This window comes from Acinonyx jubatus, chromosome A1, assembly GCF_027475565.1.
Source record: "Acinonyx jubatus isolate Ajub_Pintada_27869175 chromosome A1, VMU_Ajub_asm_v1.0, whole genome shotgun sequence".
Lineage (NCBI taxonomy): Eukaryota > Metazoa > Chordata > Mammalia > Carnivora > Felidae > Acinonyx > Acinonyx jubatus.
Genome location: NC_069380.1, coordinates 99,809,037 through 99,831,796, shown reverse-complemented (window position 1 = coordinate 99,831,796; position 22,760 = coordinate 99,809,037). Strand labels below are relative to the sequence as shown.

General features: G+C 35.3%; 1 protein-coding gene across 2 annotated transcripts in view; it reads right to left on the bottom strand.

Annotated features, from left to right (window-relative positions):
• Positions 1–3,299: 3,299 nt before the first annotated feature.
• SNX2 (sorting nexin 2) overlaps positions 3,300–22,760 on the bottom strand; it is a 55,329-nt gene continuing 35,868 nt past the window's right edge. For both annotated transcript variants that reach the window (XM_053220278.1, XM_053220280.1), the window contains 8 exons: positions 16,918–16,993; positions 15,400–15,513; positions 15,046–15,139; positions 13,462–13,667; positions 6,718–6,861; positions 5,219–5,303; positions 5,029–5,096; positions 3,300–3,457 (listed from right to left, as the gene is read on the bottom strand). In XM_053220278.1, coding sequence (XP_053076253.1) covers positions 3,407–3,457; positions 5,029–5,096; positions 5,219–5,303; positions 6,718–6,861; positions 13,462–13,667; positions 15,046–15,139; positions 15,400–15,513; positions 16,918–16,993 — 838 coding nt within the window. In that variant the 3' untranslated portion in view covers positions 3,300–3,406. The remainder of the gene's footprint in view (positions 3,458–5,028; positions 5,097–5,218; positions 5,304–6,717; positions 6,862–13,461; positions 13,668–15,045; positions 15,140–15,399; positions 15,514–16,917; positions 16,994–22,760) is intronic.

Here is a 22,760-nt window from a genome sequence, read left to right as displayed (position 1 = left end):
AAATTCCTCTCCTTTCTAATTCTGCATCTGGCCAACCACCTATCTTCATTATTACTTGAAACCATAGCCTTCACTGTGAGGGTTAGCATCGATACTTACTAGACTCTGGATTCTGGATAAGGAAGGAGATGGTGATGCTATTCAAAGTCTTTTTCTCAATACTTTGAAACAGTGACTGTGTCACATGGAGAAATATATACATTTCCGGACTAGCGAACAGAATATGAAAATGCCTCCAAAGTTCCCCAGCCAGTGACTGGACTTCCTTTCCCCAGATGTTATCTTTCCTTGGGAAAAGGATCCTTGAGCAAGCTCCCATCCTTTAAGACATGAGGACTTTTGCTCAGCCTATCTCTAGTAACTGTTACTGAAATTCTGCTGTCCCCTCAACTTTTGTTAATCGCGACTGCTCAAAAAGGGAGCCACAAGAAAAGTGAAGTCACCGTAGCTTTATACCTAAATCACGAGCTTTATTTCAAAATGACAGAAAAATGTCTTTTTAATTCCCCTTAGACCTCAAGATATGAAGCATTTTGTCTTACTTTTCTATTCATCTGATTTCATTCCTTTAGAGAAATATGACTTTGTTAAGAGGTTCATTTATATTTAAAAACCACATATGAAACAACTTGCACGAGGAACTTGTAAAACTTTACTAGATGTGGATAATAAAATTAAAAAGTTTAAAGAACAATGAAACGAGGGTGTTATGAGGCTAGTATAAATATATATGTATGTATAAAACAAGCCAAATAGTTGAAAAGAGCTTGTCAAAAAATACAACCAGGAAAACATCTTTTTGTTTTAAAAATCCTATTTTTACATACATTTCTAGCCTTGTTTTATTATACAAGGTGATTTTGATTACAATTTAATTTTCTAACAGAATATTTATACTGAAGTTTGGTATTTTAAGCAAACATTTTATTCTTGAAAGCTTATTTTTGAGAGAGAGAGAGAGAGAGAGAGAGCGAGAGAGAGGGAGAGAGAGGAGAGAGAATGAGCAGGGGAAGGGCAGACAGAGGCAGGGACAGAGGATCCGAAGTGAGCTCTGCATTGACAGCAGACAGCCTGACGCGGGGCTCGAACTCACGAACCAGGAGATCATGACCTGAGCTGAAGTCGGACACTTAGCCAACTGAACCATCCAGGCACCCCTAAGCAAACTATTTTAAAGTGGAAAGGCACTTCAGGAATCAGTCTTACACCCTTGTTTTATAGATGAATTTTATGTGGTAAGGCCAAAGTCACATAGTTACAAAGTGATAGAAGAATGAACACATGTATGCTGACTCCAGGTTCAGCTTGATCCACTGTATTATACTTAGTCCTTATTTGTCTGGTTTAAGGAAAAAAATTAAGTTCAGATGTATAAAAGGCTAACATTATTAGCACTATTAATGTTCCTATTCTATTTCTTTGGAGTGAAATTATTTCAGTAGTATGAATAGGAGGCGCAAAGATTATAGGTGGAGGTGGGCTCGGTGGTAAAGATATTAGAAAGGCTGGTAGCTACCAGAGGCTCATATAATTTACTTGAAATTTCCAAAAGACTCTTTCTCTTTTAGTAAAGACCATTGAGGGGAATGAAATCTGGAACGGGAACTAGGTCTGTTACTCTCTTCAGCTTGAATAAGACTGAGAATAATTATTACTTTTGAGAGGTGCTGAATACTCTAATGAGCGTACCCCAGTGGAATGGGTGATCTCACCGAGTTATTACCCTGAATGTCAACTGTGTCTCTGCAAGTAATATGACTATGGACATAGTAACAAGACATGACTGTAGCCAAACTATTCCCAGTAAGGCGAGATTTTGCTCAGGGTTAATGGGACCAGAAGACGGCATCTCATACACTCTACTACGAACTGCTCATTTTGCACAAGTTTCTAAGTTATCTCCAACAGAAGCAACAGTAGAAGTCCTATTTCTGCGTTAGTTTCTCCTTAAGAGAGTGTCTTATTTTTGCATCTTCCAGGACCTCTTTTTCCTGTTCGATTGATCAAGTCTTTCCTATTAACCTATTAAGAATCAAGTACTCCTCTGAGTTCTAGGAGTATAAAAATCAGTAATGCCTACAGTAGGCTTAAAACTTCAGCTAAAACAGCTGGAAGCAAACACATCCTGAGAACACTCTGAGCTATTAACTGTATCCAGTAAACTGCCAGAGAGGACTCAGTTACACGTACCACATCTGTCTCCTCTGGGAGATGCACGTGGTAAGCTTAAGAAGAGGGGTATCTTTAAGAACACGTTAAAAAATGAAAACAACTCTGATGCCAGTCATAACTTGAACTTTCGACAGCCTCAAGGAGCATGTAACAGCCATCTCAAGAGGATACAGAATAGGTAAGAAGGTTGACAAAGACAAATTTCATTTTACTTCAAATCTGCTTTATGTTATTCACGGTTATTCACCAGATCGTAGGGGATTTTAGCGTGGTGCCATTCTTTGTCCGTTACGAGCACAGATGACCTTACCATTAGTTTCAAACGAAAAACAAAGAAAAGGCAAGGAGTCAGTTAACTAAGACACAAAGTCTAGGACTTTGAAGATGAGTGAAATCATAGGACTTGTAATAGAAGCACATAAATACATTTTTTTCCTAATTCCTAAATTGGACATTGGTAATAGGGATGGAGTAAAACAAGAAAGCAATTATTCATTCTCTGCTTTACTAAAGACAAGAACATTCTCCAGAGTAGAATCAAAAGATAAATGTTCTTTGGTTTATGATGATTTCAGAAGAAAACTTAACCTTCATTTAGTCATTTCTAACAAGAGTTCAGCCTTTTCTGTCAACTAAAAAAAAATTAATGAATCATATCACCTAGGCATATCTAGAAGCAAAAATTTCTTCCCATTAAAAATGCTTTCAAAAGATCTCTAATATGTTTATATACCCAAATAATTTGTTACTAATACTTCACAAGGAATAGCATTTTATTACTGTAATCACAAAATCATAATTTCTGTACAGGAATGTATAAGTGAACATTAATCAACACGTTGATAATTCACTTCATAACGAGGGCAAACACGCTACAGAATGTATTGTAAAGAAAAAAATATGTAAAATTGTCTGGCCTTGCAGTGCACTGTTTAGTGCAAGTATTTAAGACACAACAGTGTTCAATTCAGCAAAGTACTGCAGAATGTCATGCCACAGTCCACTTAAGTCAAGGAGGGTCGGGACATGCAGCTTGTAATAAAATGGCAGAGTATATATGTGTGTGTATATATATATATATATATGTATATATATATATATTTATATATATAAAAAACCACATGTAATTCATAAAATATAGAGTGGTTTATTTAGATGGTTTTAAATGATTTCACTGTGGAATTCAGCGTAACCGGAACAAACATCCAAGATCTTCGTAACAGAAATCTTCTCACTAGGCAATGGCTTTGGCTTCAGGCAGGAATGCCTCCCAGTATTTTATCAGCTGTGGATCATAACCAAAGATATTCTAATTACCTTTTTGTCATTTATATGCACATATTCCGTACCGCATTTAAAAATGTATATGTAAGTAGCTAACAATGACTAACATTTATTAAAGTCTGGTTCTAACTTTTTTTTTAACGTTTATTTTTTGAGAGACAGCACAAGTCGGGGAGAAATAGAGAGGGAGACACAGAATCCAAAGCAGGCTCCAGGCTCTGAGCTGTCAGCACAGAGCCCGACCCGGGGCTCAAACTCACAAACTGTGAGCTGAAGGTGGGTGCTTAACCAGCTGAGCCACCCAGGAGCCCCTACTATAGCCTGCTTCCAAATGGGATCATTTAAATGTCCCTAACTGAAGTCTGTCAACATATTTCATGTGTAAATTATTTTAAATGTTAATTCCCACTGGCTAATTTCAGTTTTTGATGTAAACAATATGGTTTTTAAAATACCTTACAACTTCAGATTTTTTTGGCTTATGTGGAATTGTATATAAAAACAGATTGTTACTGTAAATTAAATGAGACTACCTTAAATAATAAAACTGCAATGAACTGTCCCAATATGAAGGGATAACATCCTAATCAGAGGGTATTCACATTTTATGTTATTGGTAGCCAAAAACAATGAAAAAAAAAGGAGCAAGAAAAGAAAACACTAGGCAGGAAAGAAAGGGACACATGCAGTCTCTCTTGAAACTGGAAGGCATCAGCTGCCAGTGTTTCTTCAATAGTCCATAGAATTAACCAAAGTATAAACCGAAGTTATGTTTAAAACAACTCCTTTAAAAACAAGTTCATGTAAATTGTTCTTTTAAAAAATCTAACCTGGTGAACTAAGTATTTAAAGACTAAATGTAATCTGAACATATAATGTCATTGCTTAATCAAAAACTAATCTATTTTATATTACATAATCAAGTTTCTATCCACATATTTTAAAACTGGAGAAAGAAGACATCCTTTTATTCAAAACATTACATACAATTTGATTACTCAAACTTGTAATAGAGCAAACAGAAAAAAAAAACCTGTACTATTTTCTTATTAGAGACTTTAATTAAAAGCCACGGTCTTCTCTGTTCTCTCGTTAAGGAGACAAATTTTGTGGCATACAATCATCACAAACCACACACAAAATAAAACAAAGACCAAAACAGCACAACCCCCACCCCTGCCTGCTAACCTTAAATAAGCTAGTTTTTCATTTAAGTTCTGTTATGGAAGAGAACTCACTGTAAGAATTTACTCAAACCACTGTGGTCACTAGGGAACTAAAACTAGGAAGACAAGAAAAGGGAAAAGACTGTCTAGCAAGTTTCTCATCACCTAACGGTGGGAAAAAAGCATCTTGCCTGGTGTTCAAGAGCAGAGGCAAAAAGGACCTGAGACTTTCCAGTTTAACTACCAGTAATTATTTCCTCTGTGGTCATCAGTTTTCTCTACCCCATTTCTTATTTTCCGTAAGTATAAAAGCTCCTTTCACTGATGTGTTTAAAATGAAGAAGTATACCAAAGTCCTAGGAGAATTTATAAGTTATAAAATAAGTCATAAAGAAAACAAGCTTACCTGTTGTTGTGTTTGTACTAATGATTCTAAGTACTTGATAATAACAGTTTTAAAATCTTTCACTCGTTCTTTCTGTAGTACATGAAGAAAAACTCCATTAGTACAAAACTAAATTCGATTTTACTACAAAATCACAGAAAAAAAAAAAAAAAAAGACCACGTTGTTGGGACAAGTGTAAAATTATTATACTTGCCTCAAATCTTCCCACTTCTTTTCGAATTGTTTTAGAAATCTGTTCAAAATCTCTTTCTCCTTGTTGTACCTTTGCCTCCCACTAATAAAAACAAACAAAAAAGCACAAATTTATAACTCTTGTCAGGAAAATATTATAGAACTAGCTCATTTAATGTAAGGTCTGTAGACCCTGAGGAAGCTCACTACTGGCAAAACCCAATTCAGGATTATTCAAACTTTCATCTAACTTCTAAGCAGCAGAAACGCCTAGGAGGTTAATTTTCATTAATATTTCACTGTCACATTTACTCAAGACGACGATATTAAAAAAAATTTTTTTAATGTTTATATTTATTTTTGAGACAGAGAGAGACAGAGCATGAGCAGGGGAGAGGCAGAGAGAGAGGGAGACACAGAACCTGAAGCAGGCTCCAGGCTCCTAGCTGTCAACACAGAGCCCGACGCGGGGCTCGAACTCATCAATCACGATATGGTGACCTGAGCCGAAGTTGGACGCTCAACCGCCTGAGCCACCCAGGCACCCCATGATGAGGATATTTCGGTACTTAATCAATTACAATCTCCACAGCTTAATTATACGACTAAGAAAGATGAAAACATTGAGTATAAAATTCACTATGAAATAATTTAGCAGTGTTCTTTTTGATATCATTAATAATTCCATATTATATCAAAAATATTCTGCCAAGTTCAAGAATACACGTTCATCACAATTTATATGCCCATGGAAATACTTTAAATTAAGAAAAGTGTACGACAAACATTTAAAAAACATTTTTTAATACTAAAATGTTCGGCTTAAAAAAAAAGCGTGGAATTATGGTCTACTGAAGACCTTGCTCGTCAACATTAAATTCAGTACAGAAACAACAAAACATGTGACCAGTGACCAATGGAACAGCTAAAATAAAATAACTGAAGACTTAAGCAATGAAATGGTATTTTCCCACTATGTAACCAAAACAGTGGTACATACTCTTCAAAGAGCAGGTACATTTACTTTTAGTAATATAAAGGTTGTCCTACCTCTTCAATTTCCTTATTGAAGCATGGCAAAAGAAGTGTATAAATTATAATAAACTTATACAAATTTACTAAAATACCATATATTGTACATATATATGGGGGATAATGTTGCTTGGAAAGCTAAATATGGGGCAAGTCTATGCTCTAAAACATAAAATAAGTAATTATCTGAAATTAAATGAACCATCTCAAAAGAAATGTGTAATTACTAATTAGAGGTTAATTTAAATCTTTTCCTTGTGCGCTTCTTTATCCATTCCATAATAATCGTGTGGCAGTAAGAAAGGGCTCTGGAGATATTTGACGATGATCAAAACATTAAAGTAATTCTAACACAGTTCATAAAATTATGGAGAAATGGCTAGTGTTGAATGGCTCAGAAAAAAATTTATGAAAAATTATGCATATATGAATGACTCACGGAAAATTTGAGTAAAGTGATAAGTAAAGCATTTTATATTAATCACCTCTCTTATTTCATTTTTAGCTTGCTGTATTTTATCTGGTTTGTTGGCCACCATCATTTTTGCCTCAGTTTCACGTTTTTTGAGCAAAGTAATTTGGGCATCTTCCCATTTCTGCCAGCACTTCATCCGATGGTCAAACACACCCTATAAGTGAACGACATAATGCTATTAAGCGAGGGAGTTACCACTGAATTACTTTCATTATACTTGAAGTGCTGTAATACTGAAAACAATAAAAAGTATTTTAAACGCCATTTTCATATGCTAAGATAATGCAAATAAAGATGCCAATATAAGAGAAATTTCTGTGTTCACTTCCTTGAAAACAAAAACAAGTCCCTGTGACTAGAAGAGCTCTGAATAAATAAACAGAAACTACATACAAGATGCATTTATTTCACTAGCCATTTGGGTTTTAAATCTAGCTTGTAATAAGTTTCTAACAGAGTTTTATGAAGACAGATTTAATAGGAAAAGGCTGGTATCATATTTACATTGTAAGTTTCCCTACTTAAAAAAAAAAAAACAATCAAAAGCAGATTTAAGTGTTGGAAATAGGCCAGAAATTGAAAAGAATAAAATGAGAAAACCCCGTAAGACTACAGGAAGTAAAAATGTGGAAGAGATGACCCACAGCAAATTAAAGCAAAGCAATGAAAAAGTAAAGGTGTAACAACAACAAAGGAGAGAGTCCTACACAAGATGAACAGGGAAAATGAGTGTGTGTGTGTGAAACGCACATGCACACACACATCTAGTAGGCAGGACCAAATGAAAAACTAGACCAAAAGATGGTAAGAGACCAAGTCAACCAAATCCACTACTTCTTTCAAGGAGTTTGGCAAAGTAAGAACAAGAGGATGGAAATAAGAATTGAAATATGAACATAAGAGAGTAATTAGAATCTCCTGAAAAAAGGTGACAGATAGGATGGGAGAATGTAATAATAAATCCTCTATTTTGATATTGGAAATATATTCATATTATTTTAGTATTTACTATTTGAACAGATGAAGCTGGTGTTAATACACTGGGTGAACCAGAAAGCAGTAAACCAGAGCTATTTTCATTACCCCAAATAAAGAACTTCTTGGATCAAGAAATAAATAAATCCATGTTCTTATGGGGACTTGCTGAAGAGAAGAGTACACAGATAATTTATCTTAAAAATATACGCTTGGGAACAAATCAAATTTGGATCCAAATACTAGCTCTGTCACTGTATGATCCTGGGTAAATTAATTTCTGTAAGCCACAGATTCCCCAAATATAGAAGGAAGAAAAGGAGATCTGTATTAGTGGATTGGAAATAAAATGAAAAATAGCACAGTGACTTAACCTAGCAGATGTTTAATAATTAGCAGGTACTGTTATGGATTATTCCTAAAACCACACACAAATAAACTAAGAATTGATTAACTCCTGGGTTTATACTAAAAGTACAAATAATAATAACACAATAACATAGGAAAAAACCATAACTGGACCGCATTTATATTACTGCATATTTCAAAAATGTGGGCAACAGCAAAAACAAACAAACAAACAAAAAACCTCTAAATCAACCACAAACCAAAGTGTTTTCTTTCCAAAGACCCTGCATATTTCAAATTAACCAGGACAAAAGACATCGTGGGCAAACTTATAAGTCAAAGCATCTTATTTCAGGTATTTAAATCTACTTTGTTAGTTTTAATTTGTCATCTCATATAATTTCTCTTCTCACATTACTGAGTAAATCTTACTGTCCCCTTTGCTTTAAAAAAATTTTTTTTTAATGTTTAATTTTTGAGAGAGAGAGCACATAAGTGGGGCAGGGGCAGAGAGAGGCTCTGGCTGTGTGGCTCAAACCTGCGAAATGAGAGATCACGACCTGGGCCGAAGTTGGATGCTCAACTGACTAAGCCACCCAGGTGCTCTGCCTGCTTTTCTTATAGTTAAAAGACATTTTCCTTATGATATTCTTTTATTTTAAATGTTTATTTGAGAGAGAGCAGGTGTGTGCACAAGCAAGAGAGGGAGGGCAGAGAGAGAGAGAGAGAGAGAGAGAGAGACAGAGAGAGAGAGACAGACTCCCAAGCAGGCCCTGTGCTATCAGCACGGAAGCTGTCCCAGGGCTCTGATACCAGGAACTGCAAGATAATGACCTGAACCAAAATCAAGCGACCCAGGTGTCTGTCCCAAGGTATTTATTAGAACTTAATTTTGCTTCAGCCAAATTAATTGCATGAAAAATAAGAAAAATAATACATTTAGCATAAGTAGATGAAGAAAGTCACTACCATTTAAACAACACTTGCCCCTCATTAACCCCCTACACATACACAACACCAAAACTTAAGATTTTATTTCTCATCTTTAAGAGAAGAGGGCCACCACATCAGCTCTTCATTTATCAACTCCTCTGTTTAGTAACAATTTGATTACTTAAAATATGTATGAATACAGGGCAAAAGCTAACCAAAATGCCCTTCAATTTCAATATTTGCTTAAGTTCTCAATATATATAAAATGGCGTTTTTGGTGATGCAGTAATTTAAACTAATTTTATCCCTGCCCAATTTATTATCTCATCAGATTCTAGAACCATTACATGTTTATTGTGGCACATATATAGGAGCTCTAAAATAAAGACAGAACTATGAAAGTCAGGTTATAATAAAAAAAAAAAATTAATCTCAGCTCTAAAGAGAAATAACTTTTCTTCATTTGTTTTCCTTGTAATCCAAAAAAAAAAAAAAAGATCAAAACCACACTTGATATTCTAGAAATGCTACCTTAAAAATCAGTTGGGGTGCCTAGGTAGCTCGGACAGTTGAGTATCTGACTTCAGCTAAGGTCATGATCTCACAGCTCGAAAGTTTGAGAACTGCATCGGGTTCTGTGCTGACCGCTTGGAGCCTGGAACCCGCTTCAAATTCTGTCTCTCTCTCTCTCTCTTCCTCCCCTGCTCATGCACTATGAACTGTCTCTCTCTCTCAAATATAAATAAATATTTAAAAAAAAATTTTTTAAATGAGTTAAATCACAACTTAATGTTTGTCTTGTATGTCAAGAACCAAATCTGCTCTAGTAGAACCAGCCTCTCCTGTAAGAGAGACAAATTTACACTGATGAACTACTTTGGACCTCCATCCCTCTGCCAATTTATGTTATACATTTGTATGCAAACAGGCCTAGGTTAGACAAGGCTGCAGTTGTGGACCATTTTCCCTGGTCCACCAAAACACTACAATTTTAATTTTCATTTTTTAAATTTAATTTTTTTTAGTTTTACACTTCATGCCCAGCACAGGGCTTGAACTCACCACCCTGAGGTCAAGACCTGAGTTGACATCAAGAGTCAGACGCTCAACTAACTAAGCGATCCACACATCCATTCCTAGTTTTAATTTTAATTAATATCACCTTCCAATTCAGTGATTCTGAAAATATGCCACTCAGTTTCCTGGAGTCGTCAAAGGATGTTGATTACTTATAGCCAAACAAAGAAGCTTTTCAACTCTTTGGGGAAACCATCTAGTGGGTTTACAAGGTATTTTACATGTTTTATAAATTTACATTCTCTGTAAGAATTCTTCATGAAAAGTTCTAGTGCAAAACATACTGAAAACCATATTTTCAATCCCTGACCCTACTGTAGGGGATCACAGGCAGCCAATACATGAGAATGCATACAATGAGTACAATGCTTAATATATGTTAGGTAACATTACTAGCCAAAATGTGGGAGTCCTACATGTGAGAGGCCATGCCCCGTACAAAGAGAAAAGCACGAGTTTCCTGGATACACGGCCAGGCTTAAGTAATACTGTAAGTGGCTGGTCTTAGCTCCTTCCCCACTTTGGCTCTAAAGCACTTTTAGTTTCAAACTTATCATCAGAAAAGTATTTTCAATATGCATAAAAACAAAGGGCTAGGTAGTATTAAGTAGCTATTAGAAATACAGAAGACCAAACACAAAAGAAAACTGGGCACAGGACATGAAGAGTTCACACACACAAAAAGAAATGGAAATGGCTTAACATTTGTAAAGAGGCTTAAATTCACAATAACTAAAGAAATGAAAACTTATACCAAAAAGCACCTTTGTTATTTGGGTGGGAGAAGAAGGAACACATACGATGATGGGAGTACAAAGGAGTATAATCTCTTCAGACAGTAACAAAAGAGTATTTACTGAAATTTAAAATTCATATACCCTTTGGCCAAGCAACTCTATCTACTTCTAGGAAGTTTATGCCCAAAGAGTGATTTTCAAAAAACTTACTATTTACAAGTAGACTGAGGCTATCCAATCAAACCTTAAAAAGAATGTAATGTATCTACAGAGGCTAACGTGAACACTTGCCCAAAACGGAGTGGGTGAAAAAGCTGGCAAGGAACGGTATATAGTATGCTCCTTCTTCAAGAAGGAAGAGATGCAGAGAGGGAGGAAAAAAGAGAGCAAGAGAAAGAAAGGTGGCAAGAAAAAGAAAATTAGTGTCATACACACGCATAGCTAAGGCTGTAAAGACATACAAGAATGTAACAGCATTTGAGGAAAGAGACCCACGGTATTGGGAAGAGAAGGACTTGGCTTTTTTTTTTTTTTTTAATTTTTTTAAGGTTTATTTATTTTTGAGAGAGAGACAGACAGACAGAGTGCAAGCAGTGGAGGAGCACAGACAGAAGAAGACACAGAATCTGAAGCAGGCTCCAGGCTCTGAGCTGTCAGCACGAAGCCCGATGCGGGGCTTGAACCCACAGACCACGAGATCGTGACCTGAGCCAAAGTCGGCCACTTACCTGACTGAGCAACCCAGGAGGCCCTGAACTTGACCTTTTTGGGTTGTGAGATTTAATATGTCCATGGATCACATTTTCAAATACAAATAAATCGGTTTAAAAAAAAAAACCAAACCAAACCAAAGACCACAAAAATTCCCTCTCAATCTATCCCATAATTTCTCAACTCCTTTGTGCAACTGACCTGGGCAAGGTTTCAGCAGAAAACAAAGTCGATGTGAAAGAGCTTAATTTACTTCAAGATATAACTTAAGCATGGCTCTTTAACTTTCTTTCAGTCAAGGAATCACTAATTCAGTTCTTCTCAAAGTCTGTTCCATTTATGTAAAAAGATATTAAGTGAAAAAGAACTCCTGTTCATATGACTTTGTAAATCTCTGGATTACATAAGGTTAAATGTTTTATTGTATTTTTTACTCCTAGACAGTTATGAGCATTTTAATGCTCTCTCAATCTGTAAGACAGGGATACTGTATACATTATCTCCCAAACTCAGTTGATCATGGTACATCTTCTGGTGTCAGTGTTATTCTGCAAAACATGAACTTAAGTGAATTTCAGAGAAGGTAAAACTACAGCAGGAAGACTGAGGCAACACAGGGCCAGCCCAGGTGAGGGCTCATCACCCAAGACACAAGCAGGCCATTCCCACCAGGGAGTAATCTCCCGGGTTAGTGCTCCTCAGCAGGTACTCCTTCTTACAGACACTGCCTGGCTTCCCTTTTTGGATCCATAGGTATTCTGAAAGGTGCTCTACTTTTTTACAGCAGCCCTCATGCTAGTGGGAGTTCTGGAATGAGGTGAGATTGGATGGGAGAAGAACAGGAACCATTATGTGTGAAATGGATTTCTGCATATCACAAGTTGCCCACGTACAATGAAGTACACTCTAATAACTGCTGTCTATATTACCTTAAGTAACTGAAAAGTACAATTAACCACCAGAAATATACAAAGTAACACCTAAGAGTAAATACGACCAAAACTGGTAATTTTACCAATCCCAAGATAGCGCCATTCTTTAGAGCTAAGAACCCTTTAGCAATAACTGTCACCGTTAGCTTGAGAAGAAGATTGTAAATAATATACAGTGTATCAATGTTCTATGTATTAATACTAAATTGGACACAGACTTTAACTGAAAAAAAGGAACAAGGTCTCAGTAACTTTGTCTGAATTCAAAGTAAAAGGTAAATTCCCAGTTCCTCCACCCTATGATGATTAATGCTCATAAAAATAATCGAAAGACACCATAGGATCTTAAAGTACCTTTTGAAACATAGGATAGATAAAATAACATGCACTTTAACTATATGAATACTGGAGACATCTGTAGAAAACCAATTTTCATTAGTTAACTAGATTACTTTCCCAACTATTCAGAAACTTAACTGTTCATCCTTAAACATTACTACAAGATAACACAATTTATTATCTAATCTAGTCCCGAGTCAGCTCTAAATATACAGTGACTACATATTTCAGTGTGTGCAAAGAATGTTTGCTTCTAGTTCAGATGAATGCTACAAGCCACCATTCAACATTTATGCAACAATCAGTTCCGGTTTTGTTCTGCTTCCTATCATACCTTTACTAACGATAACAGAGTCCATGGCTAGTTTTAGTTCAAACTAGAGTGAACAAATAAATTCAAATAAATACTACCGGTTAGGTGCAAGCTTGTATAGGTAAGTATGTAGGTACACGTGTATCGTTTTCACTGTATTTGGCATTGTTTACACCTCTTAAAAACATCAGTTGTATCTACCACGTTGTCCAAGTCACAGTGGAAGAAAGTATTCGGCTATGAATCATCCATCTTGAAGCCATCTATATGTACTGAGAGAATACAGAACTTACACACTTAAATACATGCCTAATGGGTAACCAAATTCTTCTTAAAAGCAAACCACTGAAGTGAGAAAAACTCAAGGAAGATTGCAAAATGAGGCTTACTTTCACTGCGGCAATAAGACGAATGTAGTCACTAAGTAGTTCTGAAAACATATAAAAGTCAGCAAAAGCCTGTTCTTGATGTAACTGGTCTATCTTCTCCTCCACTTCCGCAAGCTGAGACAGAGCTCTAGATAAAGCAGTGTGGTCCTCAGAATTACCTAACATGGCAGCACTTTTAGCAAAGGCAGCTGTGTTGGCTGAAAGCTCTGAAATAAAAAAGTATTCACTTTTACTGTTCACTAGTAAAGTTTTTAAATACTGCATTGATTTCTCTACTTTCTCTCTAAATTTTATCTGTTCATGTATTGCTCAAATAATTATCTTAAAATAATTAACATAAAACAACCAGTCATTAAGACGCCTTCGGCATACATGCCAACTGCTCAGAGCTCTACGGAAAATTAGAAGAACATTAAAGAAAAATCAAGAAGAACCACTGCCTATATTCCCAAGGGATGAACTATGTTTAATTATATATAATCTGCCTCCCCCTTCTTCCTGAAGCGCTCACTGTTTTTGTCTATTCCTATAAAAGATAAAACATATTTTCTTGTCTCTGGAAAGCACTGGAAGGACTTGTAATTGACTTATACTACATTTCTTGGCCTTTACACATTTATTTGAAATTGAAAATGTCTCTAATTTTTTACAAAAACATTATTTAGCTAATAGGAAAAAAATCACGGTAAACCTGTAGAGAATTGTGTAATTCATAAAAATCTTATTTTTTTCTTTGTGTACAATGCTTGAACAGTGCTTGGTGGAAATACTAAGAATTTCTAAACAGATTTCTGAACATAATCATTTCAGACACAGATGTTTATAAGCTAAATAATGCCAAGAACTAATAATACATTGCCTAGAAATTGCTCTACGTTACATAATTTTCTCTAAAAGAACCATAAAGTCATTCTCTACAAGATACAGTATAAATGGCAAAAGCTGTTATAAACTACTTTCAATAAAAGCGTACTGATGTATTTCTGTAGTTGTTTTACTGAAATGGTTACTGGTAATGGTACATACTAAATTACTTAGTAAGTACTTTAGAAAGCTAACATGAAAATCCTCATATTCTTAGAAAACAACAAAAACTTCATCACAGAATTAAAAAAATACAACTCAAATTGCCAATCAATTTTTAACGGCCCCTCCCCTAGACTTTTTAATTTGGCTGTTCAAAAAATGAAGAAAATAATTCAAAATTTTCTAGGAAATGCAGGCACACAGGAAGTTTTCAAAGACAAATTTCAAAAATCAATTTTTAAGCTGATATTTTTAACTGTATCAGTTACTAATAAGACATCTTCATTCATTAAACTATACGAATGTTAACAAAGTGTTAATCAAATGAACAACAGTTTTAAACCAAACTTTAAAATATACTTTTATAAGCTCAGGATTTTTATACTTCTCAACTAAGTTAGGTTACAACAGAACAAAAAAATATTAACAAGGTTGAAATGGAAAACATTCTCTTAAACTATTGTTCTCTCTCTTCTATAGTAGCTCCAGAATGTGCATTTTAATAAAATTTGTAATTAACTAATGGTGTTAAACACATAAATAACGAGGCAAACAAACCTTTTCTATGACAGACCAAGGCTTCAACACTAGCATGAAGTTTCCTAAGTTGCTGATCCAGATTTTCAAATTGCTGCTGCTTTTCTTCAAACCACTAAGAAAAAAAAAAAGAAAAATGGAGCTAATTTAGCAAGAACAAACCGCTGTAAATTAGGTTACCAATAGCAAGCCACATTCCTTGTTTTAAAGCAACAAATTAACCGTGTATATAAAACCATGGCAGTCAACTGATGTGGCTGAGGACTAAACTCAATAAGCAAATTAATATCCTATTTTCTACTTGTACAGCTTTAAAATGCAATTGTTGGGCTCATTAATTCATCTCATTATTCAAGTCGAAAAATCAGCTCTTACTGCATCCGATTCATTCATCTTGATTGTCATTTTGTTGACAGCGTCGGCAGCCTTGTTCACCATCCTCAATATTCCTGCTCCACTCAGAGCCTGTGTGTTAACTGCTCTAGGCAGCTGGAATTGAATGACAAATAAGGGCAAACAAACCGGTTAAAAGGCTGGAGGTTTAAGTGGGCGCAAAAGGAACTGCACACCCCCTCCAAAAAAAGAAAAAAAGAAAAAAAAGGAGGTTGTATTTTCTTCACTCTCATACATTTCAATAGTGAGATCTAATTTCTCAAATACACTACTTGTACACTCTCAAAGGAAAACTTAAAAAATAGACTTTCCATTTGCTTTTCTTCAGCACGTTTACATTTAGATGGAACAACACTCTGTTTGTCAAAATATATTAAGAGATTGTCAAGTACCTTAACATTGGCCACCTGTTTGCTTGCAGAAATAAACTTGTTTATAAGGAAAGAAGAAAGTCTTGAGAAAAATCTCCTTATGTTCAGCTAGGAGGGTGTGATTCTAAATTTTTAAAAAATTCTAGTATTCCAGTAAATTAAAAAAAAAAATCTCAAATAGTAATAATTAGAACTGTAAACTGTTACAAGCCCCAAATGTACTAAGCATCTCAAATCAAAGGAGCAGCATGGTTATAATTTAAGCTCTTTTAAGTAACAAATTTGCTTTCAGAACCTTGGTAAGAATATTAGAATGTAGACATATAAACACATTTAGCTGTCTCTAAAAGGAGGCCTGAATAAACTTATTTCAACACAATGCCTAAACAACCACTTAGGGCATTGAGAATTAGACTATTTAGAGATCATTCTTCTAAATCTGGTTTAAAAATTTTTGAAAAAGAAAGTGGTCATCCTACTGTTACCAAAGCAGAAAAGGTATTTTACTAATAATTTAAATTATTAAAACACTAACCTCAAGGGGCACCTGGGTGGCTGGAATCAACTCCTGATTTCAGCTCAGGTTATGATCTCACAGTCATGAGATTGAGCCCCATGTCAGGCTCAGAACTGGGTGTGGAGCATACTTAAGATTCTCTCCCTTCCTCTCCCTTTGCCTCTCCCCCATGAATGCACTCTCTCTCATAATAAACACTAAGTGCCACCCCCCCCCCCAAAAAAAGAAAAAAGAAAATCAGTTTGTTCCATCCACTAATCCCATCATTTACCGAATATCTATTTTTACAAAAATTATCAAAATGACAAACACAGGGGTGCCTGCGTGGCTCAGTCGGTTAAGCATCGACTTTGGCTCAGGTCATGATCTCACAGTTCGTGAGTTTGAGCCCTGCGTCAGGCTCTGTGCTGTCAGCTCAGAGCCTGGAGCCTGCTTCAGATTCTGTGTGTGTGTGTCTCTCTCTCTGCCCTTCCCCCACTCACACTCTGTCTGTCTCCCTCAAAAATAAATAAAACATTAAAAAAAACCTTATTTTTAAAAAATAAAATAAAATGACAAACACAAATAATAAGAAAATTCGTATCATACAAAAATTTAAAGTAGAAATAATACCTCTGAACTTTCCAGGAACTGCCTTAAATCAGGATCCTGTAGTAAAGTTGGATGCTTTACTGTTCTTTGAAGATACCTAGATATAAGAATAAAATTTCTCCTTTATTTATGAGTAGCACTTTAAATATTATTTGAACAAAATCACAAAAACAAACCAAAAAAAATAGGTAAAAGGATGTCCTCAGTCTGCCTCTTAGACTATCAGTCTGCTTTCACTCTAATTGTTTAGGCTCTTATAGCAATTTAATGACTAAAAAGCTTTTTATTCCTCTTTTGAAAGTTCATCATATATAAAAAGAGACATGGCAGGCTGTGGAGATGGGGATACAGGAGAGATTAAATAATTTACTAAACTTCTCACTGCGAAGTATAGAGTAGTAAAAAGGTATATGAGTTTGTTGAATAATTTGATCTTCGGGTGGAGTCACCATGTTCTGAGCTAATATTTCAGAGTCCTAACACATATCACTATATATATTCCAATCAACTATTTTTTTTTATTACTGCTGTTATTACCAAAACAGAGAAACACCTACCAGATTTTTTTTGCCTGTCAGCAAATTATCAAATCAGCTTTGATCTTTATTGGACAAGGACTGATTTTCTTCAAAATTCTATTTTTAATAAGGTTTTGCTAAAAGTTTGATTCATGTTTTTCTTATAGGACACAACATAAAATAAAAATGAAAAGTAAAGAGAAACACCCTTGCTAAATCACTTTTAGCCCAACTTTAGATATTTTCCTTTACTAGAACATAGAAAAGCCCAAGTTTCTGCCATCCATAATTAACATTCTTTCATAAAAAGAAAAAAGGTCCACTATTTAATTATTCTTGATTACTTATCTAATCTCATGTTCTGCAAAATTATTCTTCCCTTAATGATTACATATACTAGTATTTCAATTATAGTATTTTACCTCACAGTTAACATGTTTATTATACATCTACAGAATAAATGTTAATCATTAATTTTCTTCGATCTCATTATAAGATTATAAAACATACCTAAAGCTTCTGAAAAGCAATGGTAACCTTCTATAAAGTCACAATGGTATAAAGTCACAATTCTACCCAGTGGTTAAAACGAGTATTTTATCAGGGCCGAAATGTTAACTGCTGTTTTTATATATTTTAATACATTAAACTTCAAGTCATTAGCCCACATAAGAAAACACTGTAACAGAAATAGAGCAATTAGCAGGTATGTGCAATACATTCTACACTGTGGCTTAAAAAAATTTACTGCCAATATTATCAAGCTAAAAACGAGATGCAACAGGAATGTTAATTTTGTGTCAAAGAAATGGTGGTATACTCCCAATGGAATTTTACTTACAGTTTTAATACTCAAGTTTTCCAATAGTATTGGGTTATTTGGTTGTTTAGGCCGTGTACTGCTTAAAGCAGTTTGCCTAAGTTGTTCACGGGAGCGCACACAACAACTGGCAAACAGCAAGTACTCAGACATTTGTAAAATGAACCAGCGGGAAGGAAGACGAAACATGTCGTACCCAAACTTTGTACATCCTAATAGTTCAAACCTAAATGTCATTACCTACTACTACTTACATTCTAAAATGGCTTTCCAAAGTGAGCTCTGTAGAATACTAGTCTCCTTCAGTATTCCGGGAAAAAGACTGGTTCTATAATCAGGCAAGTCTGAAACTTATCACATACACATCACTCTCTTTGAGTCCTAAACAGCAGCGTGTTAAGCGCTGCACAAAGTTTTATAGGAAAAAAACCTGGTTTAACTTTGTTAAACCCTACAGTAACAAAACTCAATTGTCTAGATTTTCCTTTGTCATCCTACCACATACTAGCATTCTGAGGTATCAACATCTTGGAAAAGGGCATTCTAGAAAAAGACAGAAAAACTTTACTTCTTAAGGGTTACACAGAAGTAAATAGCAGTTAACTGTTTCTTAAAAAGTATTAAGCTTAATGTTAAAATTAGGAACAGGAATATAAAACAGATTTTTTTGTTCCAGAGATAATTACCTTTTAGTGTTTTTTTCTAAAGGTGGTATGTATACACACAAACTCAGATTTGGTTTTCACAAAAATATTACACCATTATACCTATTGGTGTGTATCCTTTCCTGCAAAACAGTCAGTTGTAGGTACCTTTCTATGTCATGAAATACTACTAATGTCATTTTTATTTATTTACTACATGGAATTCTATCCTACAGATAAACTATAATGTAGTTATTTTTTAATACTACAATCACTACTCGCTTTCTTATAATTTGCCAAGTACTATCACATACAATGGAATTTTATTCTTCAAATTGATTGTATATAATCTACTTTGCTTATCTTAATACGCACATTTTATGTTTTTAAGATTTTTTTTCTAATGTTTATTTTTGAGAGAGCCAGAATGCAAGCGGGGGAGGAGCAGAAAGAGAGGGAGACAAAATCCAAAGCAGACTCCAGGCTCTGAGCTGTCAGCATAGAGCCTGACATGGGTCCTGAACCCATGAGCCGAACCCATGAGCCGTGAGATCATGACCTGAGCCAAAGTCAGAAGCTTAACCGACTGAGCCACACTGGTGCCCCTCAATAGGCACATTTTAAATGACAATTCCTATTTTACTAAGTGGTTTGTGTTTTTAAATTAGACAATAAAGGAACAGATTTGCATTTTGCTCTCCCTTCATACCAATCTTTCTACCATTATCACTTTCATCATTTCTTACAAGCCATGAAACTATCCTTCATCTTCATAATCCTTATGTTCATAGGGATGTATATTTTTTCATTTTTTAAAAAATTGTTTAAATTTTAGTTCCACTGTAGTTAACATACAGTGTTGGTATTACTTTCAGGCATACTACGCAGTGATTCAAGAGTTCTATACAGTACTCAGTACTCATCAGGGTAAGTGCACTCTTAATCCCCATCACCTACTGCACTCCCTCCCCTCTCCTCCCCTCTGGTAACCATCAGTTTGTCCTCTATATTTAAGGGTCTGTTTCTTGGTTTTCCTCTCTCCCTTTTTTTCCTTTGCTCATTTGTTGTTTCTTCAATTCTACAGATAAACGAAACCATATTGCATTTCTTACCCTGAATGACTCACTTCATTTAGTAACATACTCTTAGCTCCACCCATGTTGTTGCAAATGGCAAGATTTCATTTCCTTTTATGGCTAATATTCCATTTTATCCACACACAAACACATCTTGATCCATTCATCTATCCATGGATACTTGGGCTACTTCCATATTGTAAATAATGCTGCAATTAACATAGGGGTGCATGCATTCCCCTGAATAAATGTTTTTGTATTTTCTGGGCAAATACACGATAGGAAGATTCCTGGATTGTAGTAGCTCTCTTTTTAACTTTTTGAGGAACTTCCATACTGTTTTCCATAGTGGCTGCACCAGTTTGCATTCCCACCAACCGTGCAAAATGGTTCCTTTTTCTCTATATTCTTGCCAACACTTGTTTCTTAACTATTTGATTTTAGCTATTCTCACATATGTGAGGTGATATTTCACTGTAGTTTTAATCTGCACTTCCCTGATGATGAGTGCTGTTGAGCATCTTAAGACATATTTTAAATTAATGAATATTTGTAAATATTCACCAATTCAGAATTAAGGTCCGCAGGGTTGTAGATCTAGAAAGGATGGATACAGAACAAAAACAGGCAAAGAATACAGGGAGAAGAGGGAACACAGGGAGAAGACCGGAAAAGAGGCGTGGGGAGAAAGAGACACATTCGGAAGAAGAAAGAAATGAAGACACAATGGAAAAGCTGACAAGTAAGTATCACACTCAACATGAGACAGGAGTTCTGCAGATTTGCTCCAAGGAAGGGTTACTAAAAAATTTAGAAGAATCGCTTAGGGTTTTAAGTTCTGACTTACTGAAAACAAAACAAAATAAAGCAGGTTACACAAAATTGAGAGGAATGAAGTTAAAAACATTTCTCTTACTCTTAAAAACTGAGAACAAACTGAGGGTTGATGGGGGGATGGGAGGGACGGGAGGGTGGGTGATGGGTATTGAGGAGGGCACCTTTTGGGATGAGCATTGGGTGTTGTATGAAAACCAATTTGACAATAAATTTCATATTTAAAAAAATAAAAATAAAAAATAAAAAAATGTTTTTGACAAAAAAAATTTCTCTTGCTTGAAACTCAAACACAGGTGCTAATGATAACGAACAAAAGAACAGAAAGGCAGAAAGAGCCTGGGCTTTGATGACATTCATTTGTGGATTCAGCAAATATTTGTAAGGCATTTACTAACTGCATGTCATTTTCTGTTCTGAACACTCAGAATATATGAGAGAAAACTGTACTTTAGTAAGAGAAGACTGATCATGAATAAACACACAGATTATATATACAGTATGTGACCAGCTGGCAGATGCTATGGAAAAAGGAGGGTAGAACGGTAGGTAGAGCAAATGAGATCAAGTGTGCAAGGTATCGTTGGAGGCAATTCAAAGAGAATAGGTTAGAATGAAGCCAATGATCAGAAAAGACTTCACTGGAAAGATGATACTTGAACATCTAAAGTTAAAAGAGGTAAGGGAATTACCATGCAGACATTTGAGAACAAAAGCTTTCTAGGCAACGGGAGAGGCCAGTGAGAAAACTCTAAGGTGGGAAAATGCCAGGGATCTTTGAGAAGCAGCAAAATGACGAGTGTGGCCTGGAGCAGTGTGATCAAGGGGCACAGGAGACAGAACAGATAAGAGTGAGCGGTGCAGGTCATATAAGGTTCTGCAGGCCATCATAAGGACTATGGCTTTTACGGAGTGACATGGGGAGAAAGAAACATGATGTGATTTATATTTTAAGAGGATGGTTCTGACTGCTGTATTAAGAAAGAGCAGAGATTCAAGGATGGAAACAGAAACCAATTAAGAACCTACTGGAGTTAATTCCAGCATTTGGACTACTATGGTAGTAGTGAGAAATGGTTGTATTCCAGATTATCAGAAACTGGCAATAAGATTTTCAGAAAACTGGATAATCCTAAATACTTCCTGATAGGAAGGCGTAGATTAATTAATCTGTACTAACTGTTAAGGCCAAGCCAGTTGAGTTTTTAGGTGCTTGGACTGAACACAATCCTGATAACATTTAAGATAAGGAAAAATGCTTTTAATGCTTTCAGCAAGTCGCCCAAGGCCACACAAATACTTTATAGTGTGTAGTGAAACACAGGCTTCAACAGAGAAAGGATTCTAACTCCCTACACACTCTATCATGCTACTCTATACTTCTCTGTTTATATCTGCAGAAGTGTATCCTTACCTATGAAATAAAGTCAATATGCTCTTAACGAAACGTGAAGCACTCAAGAAAACCAAGAGAGTGATCTTAGAGAAACTCTTATTAAAAGTACTTTCTGCTTACTTTAGTGAGTGTGGGTGGCCCAGGAGAGTCCCTTTCTTAACGACTCCCTCTCTCTTCCTGTATTTTAACACCAGATGTTCATCCTTTCATTCAAGACCAAAATCTAAATTTTCTGAGTTGAACAAATAAATACACAAATTTATTACCATAGTATATACAAAGAAAACTACTTCCCTGATCCACTAGATTAAAACTAGGTTAGGCATCCCATAGATAAGCCTGTTCTAATTTTTAAATTTTATGAAATGCCACAGAAAACTCCCTTTAGAAAAAGCATCCCAATTCCTCTGCTTCTTTATACCTATATTTTCTTTAGTCATATTTTTTAATGCAAAATGAACTTTTCCCTCATAGTATATGGTTTCTTTTGTTTATTATTATTATTATTACTGCAATAGCCACTAGGGTAGCACTTAACAAGTAACATTTTTCACTAAAGAAACTGTTTTCAAATAT